The 22,942-nt window shown below is 44.9% G+C and overlaps 1 protein-coding gene across 1 annotated transcript in view; it reads left to right on the top strand.

Moving 5' to 3' along the window:
- The window catches only part of ppp2r5a (protein phosphatase 2, regulatory subunit B', alpha isoform), a 76,778-nt gene extending 58,118 nt beyond the window's left edge, over positions 1–18,660 (top strand). Inside the window, exons 3-13 of the mRNA XM_055873134.1 lie at positions 398–499; positions 629–721; positions 11,264–11,394; positions 12,201–12,260; positions 15,139–15,247; positions 15,960–16,013; positions 16,336–16,386; positions 16,536–16,655; positions 17,004–17,131; positions 17,533–17,634; positions 17,893–18,660. Of these exons, the coding sequence (XP_055729109.1) occupies positions 398–499; positions 629–721; positions 11,264–11,394; positions 12,201–12,260; positions 15,139–15,247; positions 15,960–16,013; positions 16,336–16,386; positions 16,536–16,655; positions 17,004–17,131; positions 17,533–17,634; positions 17,893–18,145 (1,203 nt within the window). The 3' untranslated portion in view covers positions 18,146–18,660. The remainder of the gene's footprint in view (positions 1–397; positions 500–628; positions 722–11,263; positions 11,395–12,200; positions 12,261–15,138; positions 15,248–15,959; positions 16,014–16,335; positions 16,387–16,535; positions 16,656–17,003; positions 17,132–17,532; positions 17,635–17,892) is intronic.
- The last annotated feature ends 4,282 nt before the right edge of the window (positions 18,661–22,942 follow it).

Raw genomic sequence — 22,942 nt, 5'->3', positions numbered from 1 at the left:
TTTTAAGGAAGTTGACAGCAGCTAGGCATTTGGCTATAAAGTTTTCCCTCAGGACATCAGCAAATCCACAGTGTGTAACTTTTTAATGTAGCCTAGTATTCTTAGACTTCAGTCTGATTGTTACAGCGGGCCAAACTGCATTGGACATGAAATGCCTTAGGAAATATCATTCTGGTTATTCTTTCATTATGTATTGTATGAGTGGAAACCTAATGAATAGTAAACAGTGTATTGTAATATGTCTTGTGACCACCTGTTTAATCTTCAAATTTCATGTAGCTCTCCAAACCTAAGGTCGAAGTTGACTGTTCAGTGGGGAAAAGTTTGCCGTTTGTGTGTGCTTTTGTGTCAGTTTTTGTTGTTTTAGTGTGTTCATGAAATGCCCTCTTTTTCACAGATCTGCACCAACATATTCCGGACTCTTCCGCCGAGTGACAACCCTGATTTTGACCCAGAGGAGGACGAGCCTACTCTCGAGGCCTCATGGCCACACATACAGGTTAAACCACGTCACTTCAACTTGACCTCATCTTAACTCTACTTTTTTTTAACATATGTGTTATACCTGGTAGTATGCGCTATATGTATATTTCATTTGGCTCAGATTTAGTTCGTTGACTTTTCCCAGCTTGTCTACGAGTTCCTCCTGCGATTCTTGGAGAACCCAGACTTTCAGCCCAGCATCGCCAAGCGCTACATTGATCAGAAGTTTGTGCTGCAGGTAAGCATTGCAATCTGATGTCACCCGTCAATGACCCTTATCCCCTCAGATTTCATGCCATCGTCAGTCAAATGGCCACGTGACATCGCCATCAGCAGGGGTGTGTTTATTCACTAGGAGGCAAACGGGCCAAAACATTGAACTTGTCCAATAAGAAAGTCTTGTTTTCTGTTCTTAACGTTTTCCGTTGCATACACCCCTGGTTTGTCAGTGTTGTTCAAAGCTATTGTATTGATTACCAAATATTGTAGAGACTCATTTTCTGTTGTTTACTTATGTCACTGTTGGGTCTCTGTGGAACAAAAAGGGTACACACAGAAACAAGGCCAAACTAAGTGAAGTCAAGAAGACAGACCTGGCAGCCTCACAAGCCTCAGACTGCCTGCTTAACATCTTCTCTTCAAAAGTCTCCAGTACAATACATCAAACACCAACCATGTTTGAATAATCATTTGGTAAATGAATCTGTTTTGTTAAAGCGGTCATTTTGATTTGGCTTTGAACAAAAGCAGCACCGATGTGCAATTCCGTTTTGCGCTCCAGAGCAGAAAGGTCAGAGTATGACCGACCGAAAACAATGAACATGTTTGATTGATTATCTCTCCTGGCAGTTATCAAAGCCTGTTTTTTTTAACATTACATCCTGTGAAAGTTAGTTTGGAGCATAACATTTTACAACGAGTACATTTCTTCAGTGTTAGTCTCAGTATTTAGCCTAGCTTCTCACGGGCACATATGCCCTGATCCCAGATTGCCCGAGTATGTCTCAATGGTATTTCACCATCTTAACGTCCCACCTTGGGTCGTAATCATTAGGCACCAAAAGGTAGAAAACAGACTGAAACTGGAAGAGACAACCTGACATTTCCGTTACAAAACGTTTGCTGCGGTGTGCCCTAATGAATACGACCCTGTCTCACCCTTGCTGGAGCTCTTCAGTGGTAACCTGCTGGGGCTGTGCCGTGCGTATTTATCGAGCCGTCCTCCTCTCCCTAGAGCGAGGGAATAAAAGGACGAACGCTATGGCCTGGAATGTTGGCTGAGCTGCAGCATCCGAGGTGCTCTGGCTGAGTTTCCATGATGCGAGTGGTGTCGTGGGGAAGCTTTAAATAGCTCCCTATTGTTTACTCTGTTGGAAGGGAAAAGGGGACTGTGGTTGGAAAGAGGCTGGTGAAGGGGCCGGGCTAAGGGTCGGACAGAGAGGACAGGCCCTGTTTTTTCTGTGGTTGTTTAATTCTCAGTGCTCTCTCCTGTTTCTCTATGACTGTTGGAGACAGACCTTGATATGGGAGAGGGACTGTACAATCAGTTCACATTGGAACGTTTGTGTATTTATAGCCGACTGTATTTCATTTCATCAGGTTGAGCTGTCAGGACATATTTTATGCATAGTTATTTATTAGGGAAATTGCACTCTCTGTGAATGTAGTAGTTTTTGAAAGGGTGTAGTACGTGCAGAGGGGAAGGAAGTACAGCCCTGTCATTACCAGAGTTGCGGAGGTGTTGTCACTATAGATTGGCTTCCTGTCGCTCTGCTGATGCTGGACAAAACTCCTCTCAAAACATCCACATGAAAGGTGTCGTACTCTCCCAAATATTCAATCAGTTTGAAGATATAAGCATAATTTTAAATGTTTCCAAATGATATACATATTGCAGCGGGCACTGGTTTTTCTCCCAGTTACTGAATGCCCACTAAAGAATGGAATACATACAATTGTACCATGATATTTGATTAGAAAGCTCTCTTTCAAAGTGTGTTGATATTTAACAAGGAAGCCGTTGAGTCCAGATCTTATGTAGCCTATGTTTCTTGTCTCTGGATGTGTCACAGATAGTCATCATGCAGAGCTCATTGTGTGGTTAGTGGCTGCTGCTGTGGTATGATCAGAACGCCTGTGTCTTCACTGTCAGCTATGTGCTTGTCAGGGCAGGGGGACTGGGAGAGGGCCTGGTGGGACAACAACATGGCAGGGAAAACACTCAACACATTCTGTTTTGACTGGTTGATTGGCTGGCTGGCTGGCTGGTTGACTAACTGACTTGCTGAAGGCAGTGAGGAGTTATTCTCACCAGCCCCGCCCATATCCTGAAACTGAACAAACCCTTTGCTGTTGAACAAGGCTTCTAGTCACTTGGAAAAATGCTTTTCTAGAACTGAACTGAAACCTATTGTGAGTCATGCATTCAAATTACACTGACACTCTCTGTTACCTTGTTCCTCACTTTTTACTTTCTGTTTGAACCTATATCTGCCTCTGTATACTGTGTATGTCTGCGCACGCACACAATGTTGTACCCTTAAGTAGTGTTAAGCGGTATTGCCTCTGCTTCCTGTATATAATACAGGTTATGCTACTGACTGTAGAAAGAGGCTGTTTGCACAAGTCTAATCCCGATCATTAGATATATGCTATGAACCCATTAAGCCCTGTGTTGTCAAAACAACAATACTTAGTGACAGAGGTCTCTCGACCTCCGTACGTTCTTTCTATGTTCCCCCCCTCCTAGTGCACGGTTAGCCTGTCCAGGCAGAGCTCTCTGTGAGGGGTCTGGATGTGACTGTCTCAAATGGCACCCTGTTCACTATAGGGAATCCCATAGGGCTCTGCCCACTGAATATGGTATAGGGTATTATTTCCGATGCAGCGTCTCCGATTGAACTCTTCTCTTCCAGGTGGGATTATTATTAAATGACGCCGTCACATCATTGGCACTCAGCGAAAGGAAAGAGAGCTCCAGGGGGTCTGTTTTTACCTTTGAGCACAGATTGAGGCTTAGCCGGGACAGAGAAGAAGAGCGAGGAAGTGACCCTCCCCGTGGATACACCCCAATTATTTACGTAGCTGCTCCAGACCCACTTCCTCCCTCTCTGACTTCTCAATCAACATACTGCACACAGCTACAGTGTAGACTGTACGCGCATTACAACAAGCCCGTATTAAGTTTGTCTGTCTGTCTACAGCTCAAATGCATGCATGCACACGTGCATAGGGTGTACACACAGCGCACAGCAGGGGTGCGATGATTGCTTTTCTGTCACGCAGTGTCAAGCTCACCTGACACCTGAAAGGCATTGACATGCATTGTTTCTTTTAGCTTCTCTCAGAGGGCTGCACATAAACAGACAGGATGAGGATCAGCCATTTTGTTTATGCACCATTCTCCTTCCATCCTGGTCTCAGTGTGTGTCTGTGCTTTGTAAAAATAGAGACCTGTTGTTCTGCTTCCCTATCGATAAAACTGGAGGTACTTTCTCTGAGGTTTAGCAGAATGTCGCTCTTTGTTTTGCTGCTTTTATCTGCAGCAGGAAGTAGCCTTAGACCTGCAGAGAAAATAACTGCTTTGAGTGTAGCTTTTAGAAACTTATTCGCTTCTTCTGAAAAATAGTAATTTCAGTTCAACCATGACTCATCAGTAATGACCCTTTTGCAGAGACAATTGACATTGTTGGAGGTTGGTTGTAACAATAGCTCTGTCACAGTGGCAACAGCGCTGGTGGAGATTCCTGCAATCAGCATGCCAATTGCACGCTCCCTCAAAACTTGAGACATCTGTGGGATTGTGTTGTGTGACAAAACTGCACATTTTAGAGTGGCCTTTTATTGTCCACAGGACAAGGTGCATCTGTGTAATTATCATGCTGTTTAATCAGCTTCTTGATATGTCACACCTGTCAAGTGGATGGATTATCTTGGCAAAGGAGAAATGCTCACTAACAGGGATTTAACCAGATTTGTGAACAACATTTTTGTGCATATGAAACATTTCTGAAATATTTCAGCTCATGAAACATGGGACCAACACTTAACATGTTGTGTTTTTGTTCAGTATAAAATGTGATTTAAGATTATCTCCAGCTCAGGGCTCCAGCTATGCAATTTGTTTGCTAACTTGCTAGCTAGCAAGATCAAACGTCTTGGTTACGGCAATCAACCCCTGCTGGATCAAGATTCCTGCTTCCTAAATTGTTTTCTCCGTCAAAAAAACATCCCTTGTGTGGACTGCCGGTAATATCGTATACCCCGGTATGGTACAGGAACACTGCCGGTAATATCGTATACCCCGGTATGGTACAGGAACACTGCCGGTAATATCGTATACCCCGGTATGGTACAGGAACACTGCCGGTAATATCGTATACTCCGGTATGGTACAGGAACACTGCCGGTAATATCGTATACCCCGGTATGGTACAGGAACACTGCCGGTAATATCGTATACCCCGGTATGGTACAGGAACACTGCCGGTAATATCGTATACCCCGGTATGGTACAGGAACACTGCCGGTAATATCGTATACCCCGGTATGGTACAGGAACACTGCCGGTAATATCGTATACCCCGGTATGGTACAGGAACACTGCCGGTAATATCGTATACCCCGGTATGGTACAGGAACACTGCTGGTAATATCGTATACCCCGGTATGGTACAGGAACACTGCCGGTAATATCGTATACCCCGGTATGGTACAGGAACACTGCCGGTAATATCGTATACCCCGGTATGGTACAGGAACACTGCCGGTAATATTGTATACCCCGGTATGGTACAGGAACGGTATGAAGGTATGACCATCTGAATACCACCCATCCCTACAGAACACAACCCTGGTCAGAGCTGTTCTACGTCTATAATGTTTCGTTATCTAGGTGGTTAGACTGTGTTGGCTTAGCTTATTAGCACCAATAGTGTAACAGCCCTCTACTTTCAGGATATTTTCATCATTCATACAGTCAAACGTATCGACTGACTGACTGATGACGAACGTACAGTACTGTGTCCCTCTGGGAGCTTTGTCTCTCAGACATCATAGGTTCTTCTTGGATGACCTTGCAGAACAGAACAATTCGCTCAGCTCCCAGACCCCAGTGCGACTGTAACATAACAGACATAACAGACATAGCAGAGGTCAAGTTCAGGAAAAAGTGCATTAGCCTCTGGGTGAAATCCGACTGGTCGGGTCTTGATGATCACTGATGGTGATTGAATATTGACCCTGGCCCCGGGCCCCCTGCATGGCTGAATCATAGTCTTGTCCGGGCCACGTCCCAACACTATCAAGCAACATCCTTATCTATGGCCTATTTCCTTGTCCTCGCTGATTTGAGTGGACTTGATGGATGCAGGCTAAGTAGCATTGCAAGAATAAAGCTGAAAACAGCAGTTAGCTGTAAATTAGCTTCCCGCATTTGGAGTGATGACATAAGGTCATACAATAGGTCAAAGGATGTTAAGAGTATTGGGAAGCAGCCTAGTATCGTCTGTGTGTCTGCAACAGAGGAGTCTGCTCCCTCTGTGTCAAGCTGGGGGATGAGGGCTGGACTGTAACGGAGGAGGCTGCTGCCTTGGTGCCAGGCTGGAGGAGGGCTGGACTGTAACGAAGGAGTCTGCTGCCTTGGTGCCGGGCTGGGGGAGGAGGGCTAGACTGTAACGGGAGTCTGCTGCCTTGGTGCCAGACTGAGGGAGGAGGGTGGGACTGGAACGGGGGCACTGCTCTGCTGGAATGGCAACCCTGTCATTGTGGTCCTGGCAACCTCATAAAATGACGAAACCCACATTTTAGGAACTGGCCGACATCAGCACTAGCTAGGCTATTCCTCTGGGCTCAGTGGCATGTTCCTACACCGCTCCTCTCCTTTAAACAGTAACGTTACAGTACTGATTACTGATACCAAAATCGCTCCTCTCCTTTAAACAGTAGCTAACATTACAGTACAAAGGACTGATCCTAAACCGCTAATTTCCTTTCAACAGCAATTTGCTCGCCCACACGACGCCATACACGTGGTCTGCGGATGTGAGGCTGGTTGGATGTACTGCCAAATTTTCTAAAACAACATTGGTAGAGAAATTAACATTAAATTCTCTGGCAACCGCTCTTGTGGACATTCCTGCAGTCAGCATGCCAATTGCTCACTCCCTCAACTTGAGACATCTGTGGCATTGTTGTGTGACAAAACTGCACATTTTAGAATGGTCTTTTATTGTCCCGAGCACAAGGTGCACCTGTGTAATGATCATGCTTCTTGATATGCCGCACCTGTCAGAAGGATCTTGACAAAGTAGAAATGCTCACTAACAGGGACGTAAACAAATTTGTGCTCAAAATTTGAGAGATTGTGAGATTTGGAACATTTTTGTGATATTATTTCAGCTCCGGAAATATGGGACCAGCACTTTACATGTTGCGTTTTATATTTTTGATCAGTGTGTATATACCTGCACCAGAACCTACAGGGTTACATCATGTATATGATATGTAAGCAGTTGGTAGCTGCAATAAGATATAATGTGATTTATGTCTGTTCTTGGCTCTGATGACTAGTAGGTAGTGGCAGGCAGCCTAGCAGTTAGAGCGTTGGGGCAGTAACCGAAAGGTCGCTGGTTTGAATACACGAGGTAAAACATGTCAAATATCTGTGCCCTTGAGCAAGGCACTTAACCCTAACCATCTCCAGTGGTGCTGTACTACTATGGCTGACCCTGTAAAACAACACATTTCACTGCACCTATCTGGTGTATGTGACAAAACATAATTCTTTGTTGTACCAGGCATATAGTTGACTATATTTGTCACATTTGGTGATAAAAACATAGTAAGTTTTAGTTGAAACTGTCTTTAAATCATGTTTATTTAATTTTTATACCACCCTCTGTAGGTATGACTGGGGCCTCTGTATGTTTACGCTGCTATTTGTTCCTTTACATTGGTTGGTTGTTTAGCAACGAAACCGACAGGTGCGCAACTATGGGGTGAAACAGATGGGGTTGGCTTAAATTTTTGACATGTAAACTATATTGTCTCCAATGTTTATTGAAAACATAAATAAATGAGCACTTATTGTCTTTCAAATGCATCGTTACAGTTGTTTTAATAATACTGATTGTGGCTTCTATCAATGTAATTGTCTGCATAATTTCCAATCCCCCATATATATAATTTTTTTGTAAATATATACTATTTTAAATGTATATATTTTCCTTTATTATTTTCCCCTACCCTACAACCCCTTCCTTAATTGAAGTAAACTAATGGACAACAATACTTAAGCTTACACTTCCAGCTGATACATACTACATACATTTCACAGACAGTATATTTTACGTTAGTCATCTTTTGTTTGTTTTTAGTCCCAGCCTTCAGCTTAAATCAACAATATTTTACCGCTGTGATATTTCACAAAAGTTCTAAACCATTCTCATAGTTTCTATAGATTATAAAAGAAAGATAAACACCTTTGCTAATAGTATTATTATATTATTGATTGATTGTTCTTATCAAATTACCCAGCAGTGCTATTTTCAGAGTTGGTTACATGTAAGTGTTGCATTTCTTCAGCCATTCCTTAACCTACGACCAAAAACATGCTATACAATTGAAGTCGGACGTTTTACATACAACTTAGGTTGGAGTCATTAAAACAATTTTTTCAACCACTCCACAAATTTCTTGTTAACAAACTATAGTTTTGGCAAGTCGGTTACGACATCTACTTTATGCATGACACAAGTAATTTTTCCAACAATTGTTTACAGACAGATTATTTCACTTATAATTCACTGTATCACAATGCCAGTGGGTCAGAAGTTTACATACATACACTAAGTTGACTGTGCCTTTAAACAGCTTGGGGAAATGCATGGCTTTAGAAGCTTCTTATTTGAGTCAATTGGAGGTGTACCTGTGGATGTATTTCAAGGCCTACCTTCAAACTCAGTGCCTCTTTGCTTGACATCATGGGAAAATCAAAAGAAATCAGCCAAGACCTCCACAAGTCTGGTTCATCCTTGGGAGAAATTTCCAAACGCCTGAAGATAACACGTTCATCTGTACAAACAATAGTACTCAAGTATAAACACCATGGGACCACGCAGCAGTCATACTGCTCAGGAAGGAGACGCGTTCTGTCTCCTAGAGATGAACATACTTTGGTGTGAAAAGTGCAAATCAATCCCAGAACAACAGCAAAGGACCTTGTGAAGATGCTGGAGGAAACAGGTACAAAAGTATCTATATCCACAGTAAAACGAGTCCTATATCGACATAACCTGAAAGGCCGCTCAGCAAGGAAGAAGCCACTGCTCAAAAACCGCCATACAAAAGCCAGACTACGATTTGCAACTGCACATGGGGGACAAAGATTGTACTTTGGTCTGATGAAACAAAAATAGAACTGTTTGGCCATAATGACCATTATGTTCGGAGGAAAAAGGGGGAAGCTTGCATACCAAAGAACACCATCCCAACCATCACAACAGCATCATGTTGTAGGGGTACTTTGCTGCAGGAGGGACTGGTGCACTTCACAAAATAGATGGCATCATGAGGGGAAATTATGTGGATATATTGAAGCAACATTTCAAGACATCAGTCAGGAAGTTAAAGCTTAGATGCAAATGGGTCTTCTAAATAGACAATGACTCCAAGCATACTTCCAAAATTGTGGAAAAATAGCTTAAGGACAGGTTGTCTTCCCTGTAATGCACAGTGTTGAGATTCCCTGCAATGACAACAAGCTCAGTCCGATGATGCTGTGACACATCGCCCCAGACCATGGCGGACCCTCCACCTCCAAATCGATCCCGCTCCAGAGTACAGGCCTCGACGTAACGCTCATTCCTTCGATGATAAATGCGAATCAAACCAAGAGCACTTTTTGCCAGTCTTTTTGCCAGTCCTGTCTGGTCCAGCGACGGTGGGTTTGTCCCCATAGGCGACATTGTTGCCGGTGATGTCTGGTGAGGACCCGCCTTACAACAGGCCTACAAGCCCTCAGTTCAGCCTCTCAGCCTATTGTGGACAGTCTGAGCACTGATGGAGGGATTGTGCATTCCTGGTGTAACTCGGGCAGTTGTTGTTGCCATCCTGTACCTGTCCCGCAGGTGTGATGTTCAGATGTACCGATCCTGTGCAGGTGTTGTTACACGTGGTCTGCCACTGCGAGGACGATCAGCTGTCCGTCCTGTCTCCCTGTAGTGCTGTCTTAGGCGTCTCACAGTACGGACATTGCAATTTATTGCCCTGGCCACATCTGCAGTCCTCATGCCTCCTTGCAGTATGCCTAACAGGCTGACTACACGCGTCACGTGCGTTGCAAAATACATTTAGAAATGTATGTTATTCAATTATTGCGCCAATGAGCGTCTGCATTGCCACGGGCTAAAATAGAAGTCCGTTCTATTTCTGACGCAGATCGCTCTGCAAGTCCTGCCTCTCCCATCTCCTCATTGGTTTATGGAAGCAGGTACCCACATGCCATCACCTCATTGGTTATACCCACGTGTGACTAAAAGATGAACGAGGTCAGTGGCGGTAATGCACCTAATTTATGAAAGTTGCCAATCGCAATATAAAGTCAAGAGAAGAAAAGGCCTGGAAGGAGGAGAGATGACAAGGAACGATTCGGTTGACCGTTTTATGTGTGGATTAATTGTCGGAGTAGAGGACCTTGTGAATTTCAGGTAAAATAACAACTCAATGTTTGTATCCCAGGACAAATTAGCTAGTAAATCAAGCTAGCTAAATAGGACAAATTAGCTAGCAAGTGCAAGCTAAATTGCCATAAATGTTTAATGCTTTTCGACCTGTTCCCAAATTAATGTCATTGGTTTAGAGTTTGTTTTGATATTTTATTTTGTACTGTTCATTTCTCTAGTTCATTTTTTAAGATGAACTTTTTTGACATAAATAGTATTGAATTGCATGGCCTCTTAAGGCACATGTGACATACAATAAGGAATTAATCTGTTGTACCTATGTAGGAAAGAAAAACAATCTAAATTATTTTGTCTTGGTTATAAAAAAAAAAGTCATCCGGTAGACTCTCATTAAATTTCCAATATTCTCGCCCTGTAAGAGTAATGTGTTTACCAATTATTTGATGGTCTGACCGCATTCTGTCCTCTATCAACACTATTTAAACGTTTGGTGCCAGCGAAGACGACTAGCTTGATTGATCCTCCTCCATGTATATCTCACTAGGTCAAGGTATTTAAGCCTCCATATGTAATGTCCACTAGTTCCAATATATCCATAATATTCGTAATTTCCTTAAGCACGTGAGGATGATAGTTTGTAGTGTGATTTACTTTACGGTCCATTGAGGTACTTGAAACCGTGTTATAATCTCCCACCATAATAATTGAGTCATGTATTGCCTGTAAGCTCGATAAATTATTATATGTATTTCTAAAGAAGCGTGGATCATCATTATTTGGAACATGTAGATAAATGAGCAAAATATCTTTATTGTCCAATAGCATATTTAAAAGGATCCGCCTTCCTTTTGTAACTTTGTCAGGTAACTCATCTATTGACAATTTTGGTAAGAGGGCCTGGGTATGGCTTTGCTTTAGGTGCCTTTGCACCGCGCCTGTAAAATAGAATCGAGTTGAAACACCACTGTTACCATAGAGAGAGACACAGCCCAGTCAGAAACAAAACTTTAGATTCTAGGTTTGAAATGACACTGGGAAGCTAGGAAATAACTTTTTGCTCTCTCTTCCTCTTCCCCCCTCTTCTTTGACCTTGGCAGCTCCTGGAACTGTTTGACAGCGAGGACCCCCGAGAGAGGGACTTCCTGAAGACGGTCCTGCATCGGATCTACGGGAAGTTCCTGGGGTTGCGGGCTTTCATCAGGAAGCAGATCAACAACATCTTCTTGCGGTGAGTGACTAGTGAAGCGGCCCTCTCTCTTGTTCACAGGAGCAAACAGTGGGGCCTCCTTCGAAGACACACAGAACCACACAGGAATCCGTCAAACTGAGTTCAACCCCCCCCCGCAGCTCGGCACCTAAAAAGTCCATGGTCGTATTCATTAGGGCTTATCGTAGCAAAACGTTTTGAACTGGAATAGGAAAGTAGCGTTTCTCGTTGGACGAGATCATGAATACCGCAACCTCCCCTGTGTTCCTGGGAGCCCACTCCTGTCAATTGACTTCCCCTCTTCTTTCTGTCTATGCCCTGGCTGAGAAGGGGAACTGTCCAGCGTTCTGTCTATTCCCTGGTTGAGAAGGGGAACTGTCCAGCTTTCTGTCTATGCCCTGGCTGAGAAGGGGAACTGTCCAGCTTTCTGTCTATGCCCTGGTTGAGAAGGGGAACTGTCCTACTTTCTGTCAATGCCCTGGTTGAGAAGGGAAACTGTCCTGCTGTGATCGTTTCCCTGGCAGGCTTTCCCAACTAGGTTCTTTCAGGCAGCAGCAGCTTGGGGACAACTGGTAGATAGATGGGACATGATCAAGCCTACGTCAGACCCACAGCACAACTGGTGTCAGTGGCTGAGCACATTTCACAGGTTTTACACATGCTATGATTCGACTCTGAACATCGATGTTAGCAGAGGGGGCCATCCTCATGCACTGTCTCTATCCCTCTCTCTCTGCTCCGTTGTGTCCTATCAGAGCCATATGCTCCGCTACTCAGTGTGTAGTCATTTGTAGTTTGATTGTGATGGTGTGTTTGTGTTCTGGTAGGTTCATCTACGAGACTGATCACTTCAACGGAGTGGCCGAACTCCTGGAGATACTGGGGAGGTGAGTCCAGAGGTGGTGTGGTGGGACGCTGGGGAGGTGAGTGCAGAGGTGGTGTGGTGGGACGCTGGGGAGGTGAGTGCAGAGGTGGTGTGGTGGGACGCTGGGGAGGTGAGTGCAGAGGTGTTGTGGTGGGACGCTGGGGAGGTGAGTGCAGAGGTGGTGTGGTGGGACGCTGGGGAGGTGAGTGCAGAGGTGGTGTGGTGGGGCGCTGGGGAGGTGAGTGCAGAGGTGGTGTGGTGGGACACTGGGGAGGTGAGTGCAGAGGTGGTGTGGTGGGACGCTGGGGAGGTGAGTCCAGAGGTGTTGTGGTGGGTGCAGAGGTGTTGTGCCGGGACGCTGGGGAGGTGAGTCCAGAGGTGGTGTGGTGGGACGCTGGGGAGGTGAGTGCAGAGGTGGTGTGGTGGGACGCTGGGGAGGTGAGTGCAGAGGTGGTGTGGTGGGACGCTGGGGAGGTGAGTGCAGAGGGGTTGTGGTGGGACGCTGGGGAGGTGAGTGCAGAGGTGGTGTGGTGGGACGCTGGGGAGGTGAGTGCAGAGGTGGTGTGGTGGGACGCTGGGGAGGTGAGTGCAGAGGTGGTGTGGTGGGGCGCTGGGGAGGTGAGTGCAGAGGTGGTGTGGTGGGACGCTGGGGAGGTGAGTGCAGAGGTGGTGTGGTGGGACGCTGGGGAGGTGAGTGCAGAGGGGTTGTGGTGGGACGCTGGGGAGGTGAGTGCAGAGGTGGTGTGGTGGGACGCTGGGGAGGTGAGTGCAGAGGTGGTGTGGTGGGACGCTGGGGAGGTGAGTGCAGAGGTGGTGTGGTGGGGCGCTGGGGAGGTGAGTGCAGAGGTGGTGTGGTGGGACGCTGGGGAGGTGAGTGCAGAGGTGGTGTGGTGGGACGCTGGGGAGGTGAGTACAGAGGTGGTGGGACGCTGGGGAGGTGAGTGCAGAGGTGGTGGGACGCTGGGGAGGTGAGTGCAGAGGTGGTGGGACGCTGGGGAGGTGAGTCCAGAGGTGGTGGGACGCTGGGGAGGTGAGTGCAGAGGTGGTGTGGTGGGGCGCTGGGGAGGTGAGTGCAGAGGTGGTGTGGTGGGACGCTGGGGAGGTGAGTGCAGAGGTGGTGTGGTGGGACGCTGGGGAGGTGAGTACAGAGGTGGTGGGACGCTGGGGAGGTGAGTGCAGAGGTGGTGGGACGCTGGGGAGGTGAGTGCAGAGGTGGTGGGACGCTGGGGAGGTGAGTCCAGAGGTGGTGTGGTGGGACGCTGGGGAGGTGAGTGCAGAGGTGGTGTGGTGGGACGCTGGGGAGGTGAGTGCAGAGGTGGTGTGGTGGGACGCTGGGGAGGTGAGTGCAGAGGTGGTGTGGTGGGACGCTGGGGAGGTGAGTACAGAGGTGGTGGGACGCTGGGGAGGTGAGTGCAGAGGTGGTGGGACGCTGGGGAGGTGAGTGCAGAGGTGGTGGGACGCTGGGGAGGTGAGTCCAGAGGTGGTGTGGTGGGACGCTGGGGAGGTGAGTGCAGAGGTGGTGTGGTGGGACGCTGGGGAGGTGAGTGCAGAGGTGGTGTGGTGGGGCGCTGGGGAGGTGAGTGCAGAGGTGGTGTGGTGGGGCCCTGGGGAGGTGAGTCCAGAGGTGGTGTGGTGGGGCGCTGGGGAGGTGAGTGCAGAGGTGTTGTGGTGGGACGCTGGGGAGGTGAGTGCAGAGGTGGTGTGGTGGGACGCTGGGGAGGTGAGTGCAGAGGTGGTGTGGTGGGGCGCTGGGGAGGTGAGTCCAGAGGTGGTGTGGTGGGACGCTGGGGAGGTGAGTGCAGAGGTGTTGTGGTGGGACGCTGGGGAGGTGAGTGCAGAGGTGGTGTGGTGGGATGCTGGGGAGGTGAGTGCAGAGGTGGTGTGGTGGGGCGCTGGGGAGGTGAGTCCAGAGGTGGTGTGGTGGGACGCTGGGGAGGTGAGTGCAGAGGTGGTGTGGTGGGACGCTGGGGAGGTGAGTGCAGAGGTGTTGTGGTGGGACGCTGGGGAGGTGAGTACAGAGGTGGTGTGGTGGGACGCTGGGGAGGTGAGTGCAGAGGTGGTGTGGTGGGACGCTGGGGAGGTGAGTGCAGAGGTGGTGTGGTGGGACGCTGGGGAGGTGAGTGCAGAGGTGGTGGGACGCTGGGGAGGTGAGCGCAGAGGTGGTGGGACGCTGGGGAGGTGAGTGCAGAGGTGGTGGGACGCTGGGGAGGTGAGTGCAGAGGTGGTGGGACGCTGGGGAGGTGAGTGCAGAGGTGGTGGGACGCTGGGGAGGTGAGTGCAGAGGTGGTGGGACGCTGGGGAGGTGAGTGCAGAGGTGGTGGGACGCTGGGGAGGTGAGTGCAGAGGTGGTGTGGTGGGAGTTCAAGCATGCATCAACTGCATCAACATATATCAATGTTATCAAGCACCTTTGACTCTAGCAGCAGTGGCACAGCGAGCTCATGGAACTAGGACATGCAACCATTTACACTCGTATGCCAGAATATCTCCATTTGAGCTAATATACTCACCACTACATCAGTAGGTCCCTTTAGTGTTGCTACAGGCTTTTCTGCTGTTAGCTCCCCATCCCCACAGAATTCTGGGAAACCCAGTCACACTGCTGACCTCTGCCTTTTCCACTTTTTGAGCTAAAAGACACTAGTGGCTCTTCCTGTTTAGTTTTATTTGTAGAAAGCGTTCTTTTTTTCCAGCAGTGAAATGTCTCTCTGGCTCTAGCTATGAATAATCTCTGCTTCTCAGACCGCCCACCCTGCTCTCTGTGTCCTCAGCTATTCTGGATATGGGGGGGGGGGGAGTTCTGATGGCTGCATCGTGTGTGTGTCTCATGCATGTGTGTTTGCTAATGCTTGCTTCTCGAGGCGATGATTGATTGAAGTGTTGTTTTTGTCTATCTGCAGCATCATCAATGGCTTTGCACTGCCATTGAAGGCGGAACACAAGCAGTTCCTGATGAAGGTGCTCATCCCCATGCATACCGCCAAAGGACTGGCCCTGTTCCACGCACAGGTAACCAAATGTGTAACTGATGCTCAATTAAGTTATGAATCCATACGTGTTAAGAGAAGAGGTAGAACTAGGATTGGAACTGGAATGAACATCTCCACACTCTTTTTGAAAACTACGTGCCGAATGTCCCCTCCACTTCCAAAATTCTAAATATGCTAAATCGTGATTTGTCCAAAGCACCGGAACTAATGCTATTGGTTCTCACACGGCCCGTCATATCACGACAGATCTACGGTACCATTTATGTTTACGTGGTCTGTGTACGAGAGATGACCAAATTCCTAATACCAGATGAATAAATAACCCATTTTAAAGGGGTTGATTTGAAATACTCACTTTCACTAGACAGCAACTCTTCTCTTTTTAGCAGCTATCTAAATCTGAGAAATGTACCTGGCATAATGTGGGTTTTAAAAGGAATTCTAGGTAGAAGTTCATACAATATTATGATATGGTAATTAGCCTAGCTACCCATTTTGTTCTGTCAGATCAGGCTTTGTGAACAGTAGATGACCTAGATGCCTAGTTAAGCATAGTTCTCATGAGCTGAAGTGAACTGTGCTCTGAAAAAAAGCCTTGGATAACAGTGCCATCTAGTGGCCGTAGAATGAACTTGAAAGCTCTGATAGTATTGTGTACAGAACATACCACATGGGAACGTTTCTGTTAACAGTAAGTAAATAATATCACTACCTGTTCTGTTTCCTTTTAGCTGGCCTACTGTGTCGTCCAGTTCCTGGAGAAGGACCCCACCCTCACAGAGCCGGTACTCTAACCAACTAACATTCGTCACGTTGTTCTACCGTCGGGACACTAGGTTCTGCTCTCCCTTGGAGCTGTAGAAATGTTGTTGTGTGCTAGGAATCTATCTGTGCACCTTTCATGTAGGGGACAAACAATGTTAGCTTTCTCAAACAAGTTTGAGTCCAAAATCATGAATAGTTCATATGGTATCTAGCTAAATGGCATGTAAAATGCTGCAGCACTATCGACCTATGTGTACAGTACTGTAGGTTTGTTGACTAAAGACAGACACAAAAAACTAAAGGTATTTCCTTGGAAATTAGTGTCATTTGTTCAATCCTCAGGTGATTCGGGGGCTGTTGAAGTTTTGGCCCAAAACCTGTAGCCAGAAGGAGGTATGTCTGTCTGTCATGACTGGTAGATGACACCGAACACGCTAACAGATGCTGTACCTTGTATACCATAAGTGTGGTTCTGAACAGTTTACCTGCTTCTCTTGAACATATGACTTCCTCATGTGTCTGTTGTTTCCCCCCTGTCCTAGGTGATGTACCTTGGGGAAATGGAGGAGATCCTGGATGTCATTGAGCCCACCCAGTTCAAGAAGATCCAAGAGCCCCTGTTCAAGCAGATCTCCAGATGTGTGGCCAACCCCCACTTCCAGGTACAGTCTTGATTTCCTTGACCTTCAACTTACTTTTAGCTCCTAGTGGAGCAAATGGCATCAATTAAAGTGCGTCTCCAGCGAACCCTGATCTGGGACGTTTTCTTGAGTTTGTTTCAGGTGGTTCCTCATACAGTACATTAAGGCTATTCCTGCTCCTCCTCCATTTACTGCTACATGTACTTTTTTCCCTTTCATTTTTCATAATGACCTCCTCAAGGAGCTTTCCAGCACTTCTCTAAATGGGTTTTCAATCTGGCAGTGGAGCTGTGAAAATGGCTGTCCTATACGTAACAGGGTTCTTGTCATTTACTGCCAGCCCGTCTCATTTCTTGTTGATTCCTACAGGTAGCGGAGAGAGCCCTCTACTTCTGGAACAACGAGTACATCCTGAGCCTGATTGAGGAGAACATCGACAAGATTCTGCCTATCATGTTTGGTAGCCTGTACAGAATCTCCAAAGAACACTGGAACCCGTACGTATGCCACTCTCCAGTTCTCAACAAATGTTTTATTTGATTTTTTTATTTAACCTTTTATTTAACTTGGCAAGTCAGTTAAGAACAAATGATTTGCCCCTCAGGGTAAAGCATTAACAAGCAACGCCATGCTTAATACTAAACTCTCATACCTATAGTTGGTGTAGAGGTTGGGGTCTTATGTAATCCCTCTCTAACTAACTATGTACGTATGACAAAATGGTCATGTCTCCAGATATCAATGTCATGTTTCCTCCAACATCCTCTCACTGAAATACCAAAGGAATGTATTTCCAGTTATTTAATCTCAGCATTGCTACTGTAGGATTGACTGAGAGACGGTAAATATCCTCTGGATGTATTTAAGTCAGATGCCATTGTCCCCTGTGTGTTTCCAGGACGATTGTAGCTCTGGTCTACAACGTGCTGAAGACCCTGATGGAGATGAACAGCACACTATTTGACGAGCTGACAGCCTCCTACAAATCAGACAGACAGCGGTAAGTGAGCTCCCTCCAGCTCTTATATTCATTCTTGTTCTTCAGTCCAAACAAACAGTGTTCACAAACTATTACAATAACTAGTCAGGTATAATTTATGAAGCGTGGAAACAAAGCTGCATGGTACAACACAACACACTGGATTACATAACCTCTGTTAGCTACCCTTTTTCAAGGACAGTCAGGTCTGACAGCTTCTTGTATGTGTCCGTGCGTGTGTGGTGTCCGTGCGCCCGTAACGTGCTTGTGTCTCTCCAGGGAGAAGAAGAAGGAGCAGGAGAGGGAGGAGCTTTGGAAGAAGCTGGATGAGCTGAAGCTGAGCGACGCAGCGGCTCTGGTGCAGAACAACAGCCACGGGCTCCAGAACGCTGCCCAGAACAACAACAGCAACAACAACAATCACCAAGAAAACCAGGAGAAGGGCACCGCTGTCATCGCAACGGACCATGAAGACCCTGTCGTCGCCATGGATACCGCAGAGAATGTCAAGGGCGTCAAGAGTGCCAAATGACACAGGACTCCCATTTTGTACTCTGTAACGGTTTCCAGGACGTCTGAGAACTGTCAGGGAGGGGCTCGGGGGTGACAGGGAGGAGGGGCTTGAGAAAATAGCCACACAAAAAAAAAAGAGATAAACCTCATCAGTATGTTAAATCTATATACATTAAAACTACTTCAAATGCCAGAAATTCTCCTTTGGCAGAAAACGTATATTTCAACTTAAGACTATTTTGGGATGTTACAGTGTGACCACAGTATATTGGTAAACTTTTTTTTGTCTGATCAAAGAATTTATCCTTTCACATTTAGTTTCTTAACTGAGAAAAGTTTTTTTGGGGGGGGGTGATATTCAATGTATGAAAATATAGGAGGGGGAGAAAATGACTTGAAAATAACCTTTCTGATTGTGCTGCACTTCGAGAAGCTAAATGGCTATTTTAAGATTTGTCTATTTTGTATGTGCTTTCATCACTGCTGCCAACATAGGGGTGCAAACTGTAAGGAAGAGGGGGTCGGGGGCGAGCTTTGGAGGGTGGGTGGGTGGGGGTCTATGGAGGAAGGACTGTGTTAATAGTCTCTACATAGGAGACCTGAGTGAATGTCACTATCATGAGGTCTTGTGTTTTCGGGTGTTTGATATATGTATCTGAATACATGAAGCTTAATGTTATAGGCGTTATTATAGCACATTCAAGACCTGCAGCCATACAACCTATTTACAGTAAGTATTTGAAATGAGTTTAGTTTAGAGAAACGAACGATGAAACGGGCACAGATTTAAGTAAGTATAACATATTTTTCCAGTCTGAATAGAGAATTGATTAATAGATAATGCCGATGTAGAAAAAGGTAATGAAATGAGCCATATATTTTTTTCCAGAGTATTGTTAAAGGCAGAGATGTGGATTTTTGAAGCCAGATGGTGTCAGATTGCCGATAGTCTGGTTTCTGCAGATTTAAACGTGGCTGGATGAAGTGTGTGCGTATGGGGGTCAGGGGTGTTTGCTTTAACGTGTCTGTTCTCTATTGTAGGTCCAGTCTTTTCTGATGCCTTTTCTGTCAGAGTGTACCATTCCAATCTCTGTGACATGCAACTGTGTGGGGAACCTGTTTTGTAATAACTGACCTTATCTAGGTTTTAAATAAAAAATAAAGTCTACCATATGTTTCTACTCTAAAACCACAGGACTATGGCTCTTTCTTTCGTATTGAGTAGCAGCGACACGTTGTCACCAGATGGCGCCAGAATTTAATATTAATCTTCTGTGGGAATTTTAGTACGCTTATTTGAAAACCTATCTATCAAAAGTTAAATATAAGCCTTGATTCAATCAGATCAAGCATTGATCCTCATTGGCAGACATCCACATAGCAGATGTTTTGGAGGTGTAACTGGTATGAGCTGACCAATAGGTGAGTGGCTGCCCTTCCTTATTGGTCCGTGCTATCCGGACCGGGATCCTTGGGACATCCATACCCTAACCTTAACCCCTACCCTAACGATTGTACATTTCAACTTTAATGCGGTAGGGACGTCCCAAGGATTCCAGATAGCATTTCCATATTATCCCTACAGCGTTAGAAGTTCAAAGCGACAATAGAAAGTGTAGGCTAATGCATGTTTTCATGTTAATTTGGATGGGGGATTTATTGCTTCAGTCTAATTGAGGCGTAGACACTACACAAGTATACATTCAAGTGATTGAACTTGTAACATGGCTGAACGGGATTTGTCAGATTATAAAGTCGGGTGGTTTCGTTGTATCCAATGGCAGTGCATAGAGCTAGATAGAGGAATTTGTATCTGTTTCATTACAGCAGTGGTTCCCAACTCCGGGCCTCAAGTACCCCCAACAATACACATTTTTATTGTAGTTCTGGAACAGCACACCTGATTAAACTTGTCAACTAATCATCAGGCCCTCAATGATTCAAATCAGGCACGTTTGTCTGGGGCTACAACAGAAATGTGTGCTGTTGGGGGTACTTGAGGCCCGGAATTTGGAACCACTGCATTATAGCATCTGTGACAGCATGGGCAGCGCCATTTAGGCTATGCCATTTTGAAGTACTACATTTTCTTGACGATTGGCTGATCCATCCTGATGACCCGGTTGGACATGACACCAAAAGGGTCACCAGGAGGGATCAGCCAATGAAGTTGGAAATCTCATCCAGTTGACTACATTAAAATGGTGGAAGCCCTCAATGTTGCTGCCCATGCTAATATAGCTTTTTGTCCAATAGAGGCCTCTATCATTCTCTATGCGTGGATCTGATAGAATCTTGCCATTATTTGTTTTCAAAGTATTCAAACCCAGCACAGGTTTAACATTTTATTGCCTTAAAGTTTCCTTTAAAAATCTATTAACTTTGGATTTTTCCCCACTGATCTTCTACATAACTGCCACATTTAAAATGAAAACATTTTTTAAATGTATTGGGGCATTCAAGTTTTATTTAGGAAAAGTTGAGGCGAGCAAGCAAATATTTTTTTTAAATGTAGTATACCCTCTTATTAAAATACTATTATTAAAATACTATAGCAACCTTAGTTCAACACTCTTTACTGGAAGCTTGAAGGCATTATTTTTGCTATAATTGTGCAATCTGTTGGTACAACATTTACATTTTTAAGATTTATTGTTATTTTTTATGAAACGTGTAAAGGGGAGTTTCCTTAAATGTATACTGTATGGCCTTACAAATTGAAAACGGGGATGTCTTGATGGCAACAGTATCCTCAGTGGTTGGGATGTAATCTATAACAATTCATTTTTTTTTTTGTTTTTAGAGTGAAGATTTAAAGTGGCAATCCAGAGTTTAAACAATAACAAAGCACTCTCCAGCCACTTGTTTTTGGTAAAAAGCAGAGGGTTCAAATCAATATCAAATCAAATTGTATTAGTCACATGTGCTGAATACAGGTGTAGACCTTACAGGGAAATGCTTACTTACGAGCCCCTAGCCAACAATGCAGTAAAAAAAAAAATATATATATATATATATATATATAATAGAATAAGAAATAAAAGTAACAAGTAATTAAAGAGCAGGTTGCGTCTGGAGAAATGTAACCACTCTCAAATTCATAGACGGAGCTATGGATGCAAGAACTGACCATCAAAATTATAGTTTTATCCATGTTTAGAGGCTATACTGTGTTTTATTTACAAACATTGGAGATGAATAAGCTTATATTTTGGGTTCTGATGGGATTCGACACTTGAACTAAGCTCATGAGGCAAAACCTCTTCAGGATTTAACCCTTTTTTTCCCCCATTTTCAGCTAAAATGACACACCTAAATCTAACTGCCTGTAGCTCAGGACCTGAAGCAAGGATATGCATATTCTTGATACCATTTTAAAGGAAACACTTTGATGTTTGTGGAAATGTTACGTTAATGTAGGAGAATATAACACATCAGATCTGGTAAAATATAATACAAAGAAATAACATGTGTTTTCTATTTATTTTTTTGTTCCATCTTTGAAATGCAAGAGAAAGGCCATTATATGACTTAGGAGTCTAGGCGCAATTTAGATTTTGGCCACTACATGGCAACAGTGTATGTGCAACGTTTTAGACTGATCTAATAAACCATTGCATTACTGTTCAAAATGTTCTATCAAGCTTTGCCCGAAATGTGCCTAATTGGTTTATTGGTACATTTAAGTACATAACTGCACTCTCCTCAAACAATAGCATGGTATTATTTCACTGTAATAGCTACTGTAAATTGGAGAGTGCAGTTAGATTAACAAGAATTTAAGCTTTCTGCCCATATATTCCTGGGAAATGTTCTTGTTACTTACAACGTCATGCTAATCACATTAGCGCACTTTAGCTCAATAACATACATTTTATACAGTGCCTTCAAAAAGTATTCACACCCTTTCAATTTGTCCATATCTTTTTGTTACAGCTTGAATGGAAATTTATTAAATTTAGATTTTTTTTGTAACTGGCCTACACACAATACCCCATAATGTCAAAGTGGAATTATGTTTTTCAAAAATTAAATAAAAAATGAACGTTGCCTGTCAGCGCTAGTTGTATAGCTTCACGTTTCGTTTGTTCGTTTTGTTGTTTTTGTTCGGTGTTCATTTATTAAAGTAAAAATGTACGCTACACCATGGGGAAATGGCTACCTAAATATGATCCCCAATCAGAGACAACGATAAACAGCTGCCTCTGATCAGGAACCATATCAGGCCACCATAGACATACAAATTCACCCAGATGACCCACCCAAGTCACTATCACGCCCCAACCAACACAGAGAATAAACAGCTTACACCTTACGATCGTGACAAAGATGTCTGTGGGGTTTGGGGAAATTGGCTGTTTTGTGTTTTGAGTAGGGAAAAACTGTAATCACGTCAGACCAACAAATATTTGTAACATCATCCACAAAAGAGTCACAGCAAAATCTTTTGTATGATCTCTTATCCACTATTTTAGGCCCAGCCGTTGGGACTTTCACTTTCCTGGATATAGACACTATATTGTGATCACTGCATTCAATGGGTACGGATACAACTTTAGAACACAGCTCTACAGTATTAGTCAAAATGTGATCGATACATGTGGATGATCTTGTTCCTGTAGTGTTTGTAAACACCCTGGTAGGTTGATTAATAACCTGAACCAGATTACAGGCATTGGTTACAGTAAGAAGCTTCCTCTTGAGCAGACAGCTTGATGAAAACCAGTCAATATTCAGGTCCCCAAGAAAGTAGTCTGTTAATAAATCGTTTACTGTTGACAGGAGAACAAGAGGAGACAATAGGACGAGGTGGATA

This window comes from Salvelinus fontinalis, chromosome 20 (genome assembly GCF_029448725.1).
Source record: "Salvelinus fontinalis isolate EN_2023a chromosome 20, ASM2944872v1, whole genome shotgun sequence".
NCBI classification, from domain to species: domain Eukaryota; kingdom Metazoa; phylum Chordata; class Actinopteri; order Salmoniformes; family Salmonidae; genus Salvelinus; species Salvelinus fontinalis.
Note: the sequence above shows the minus strand (reverse complement) of the source record. Positions and strands in the feature narration are given on the sequence as shown.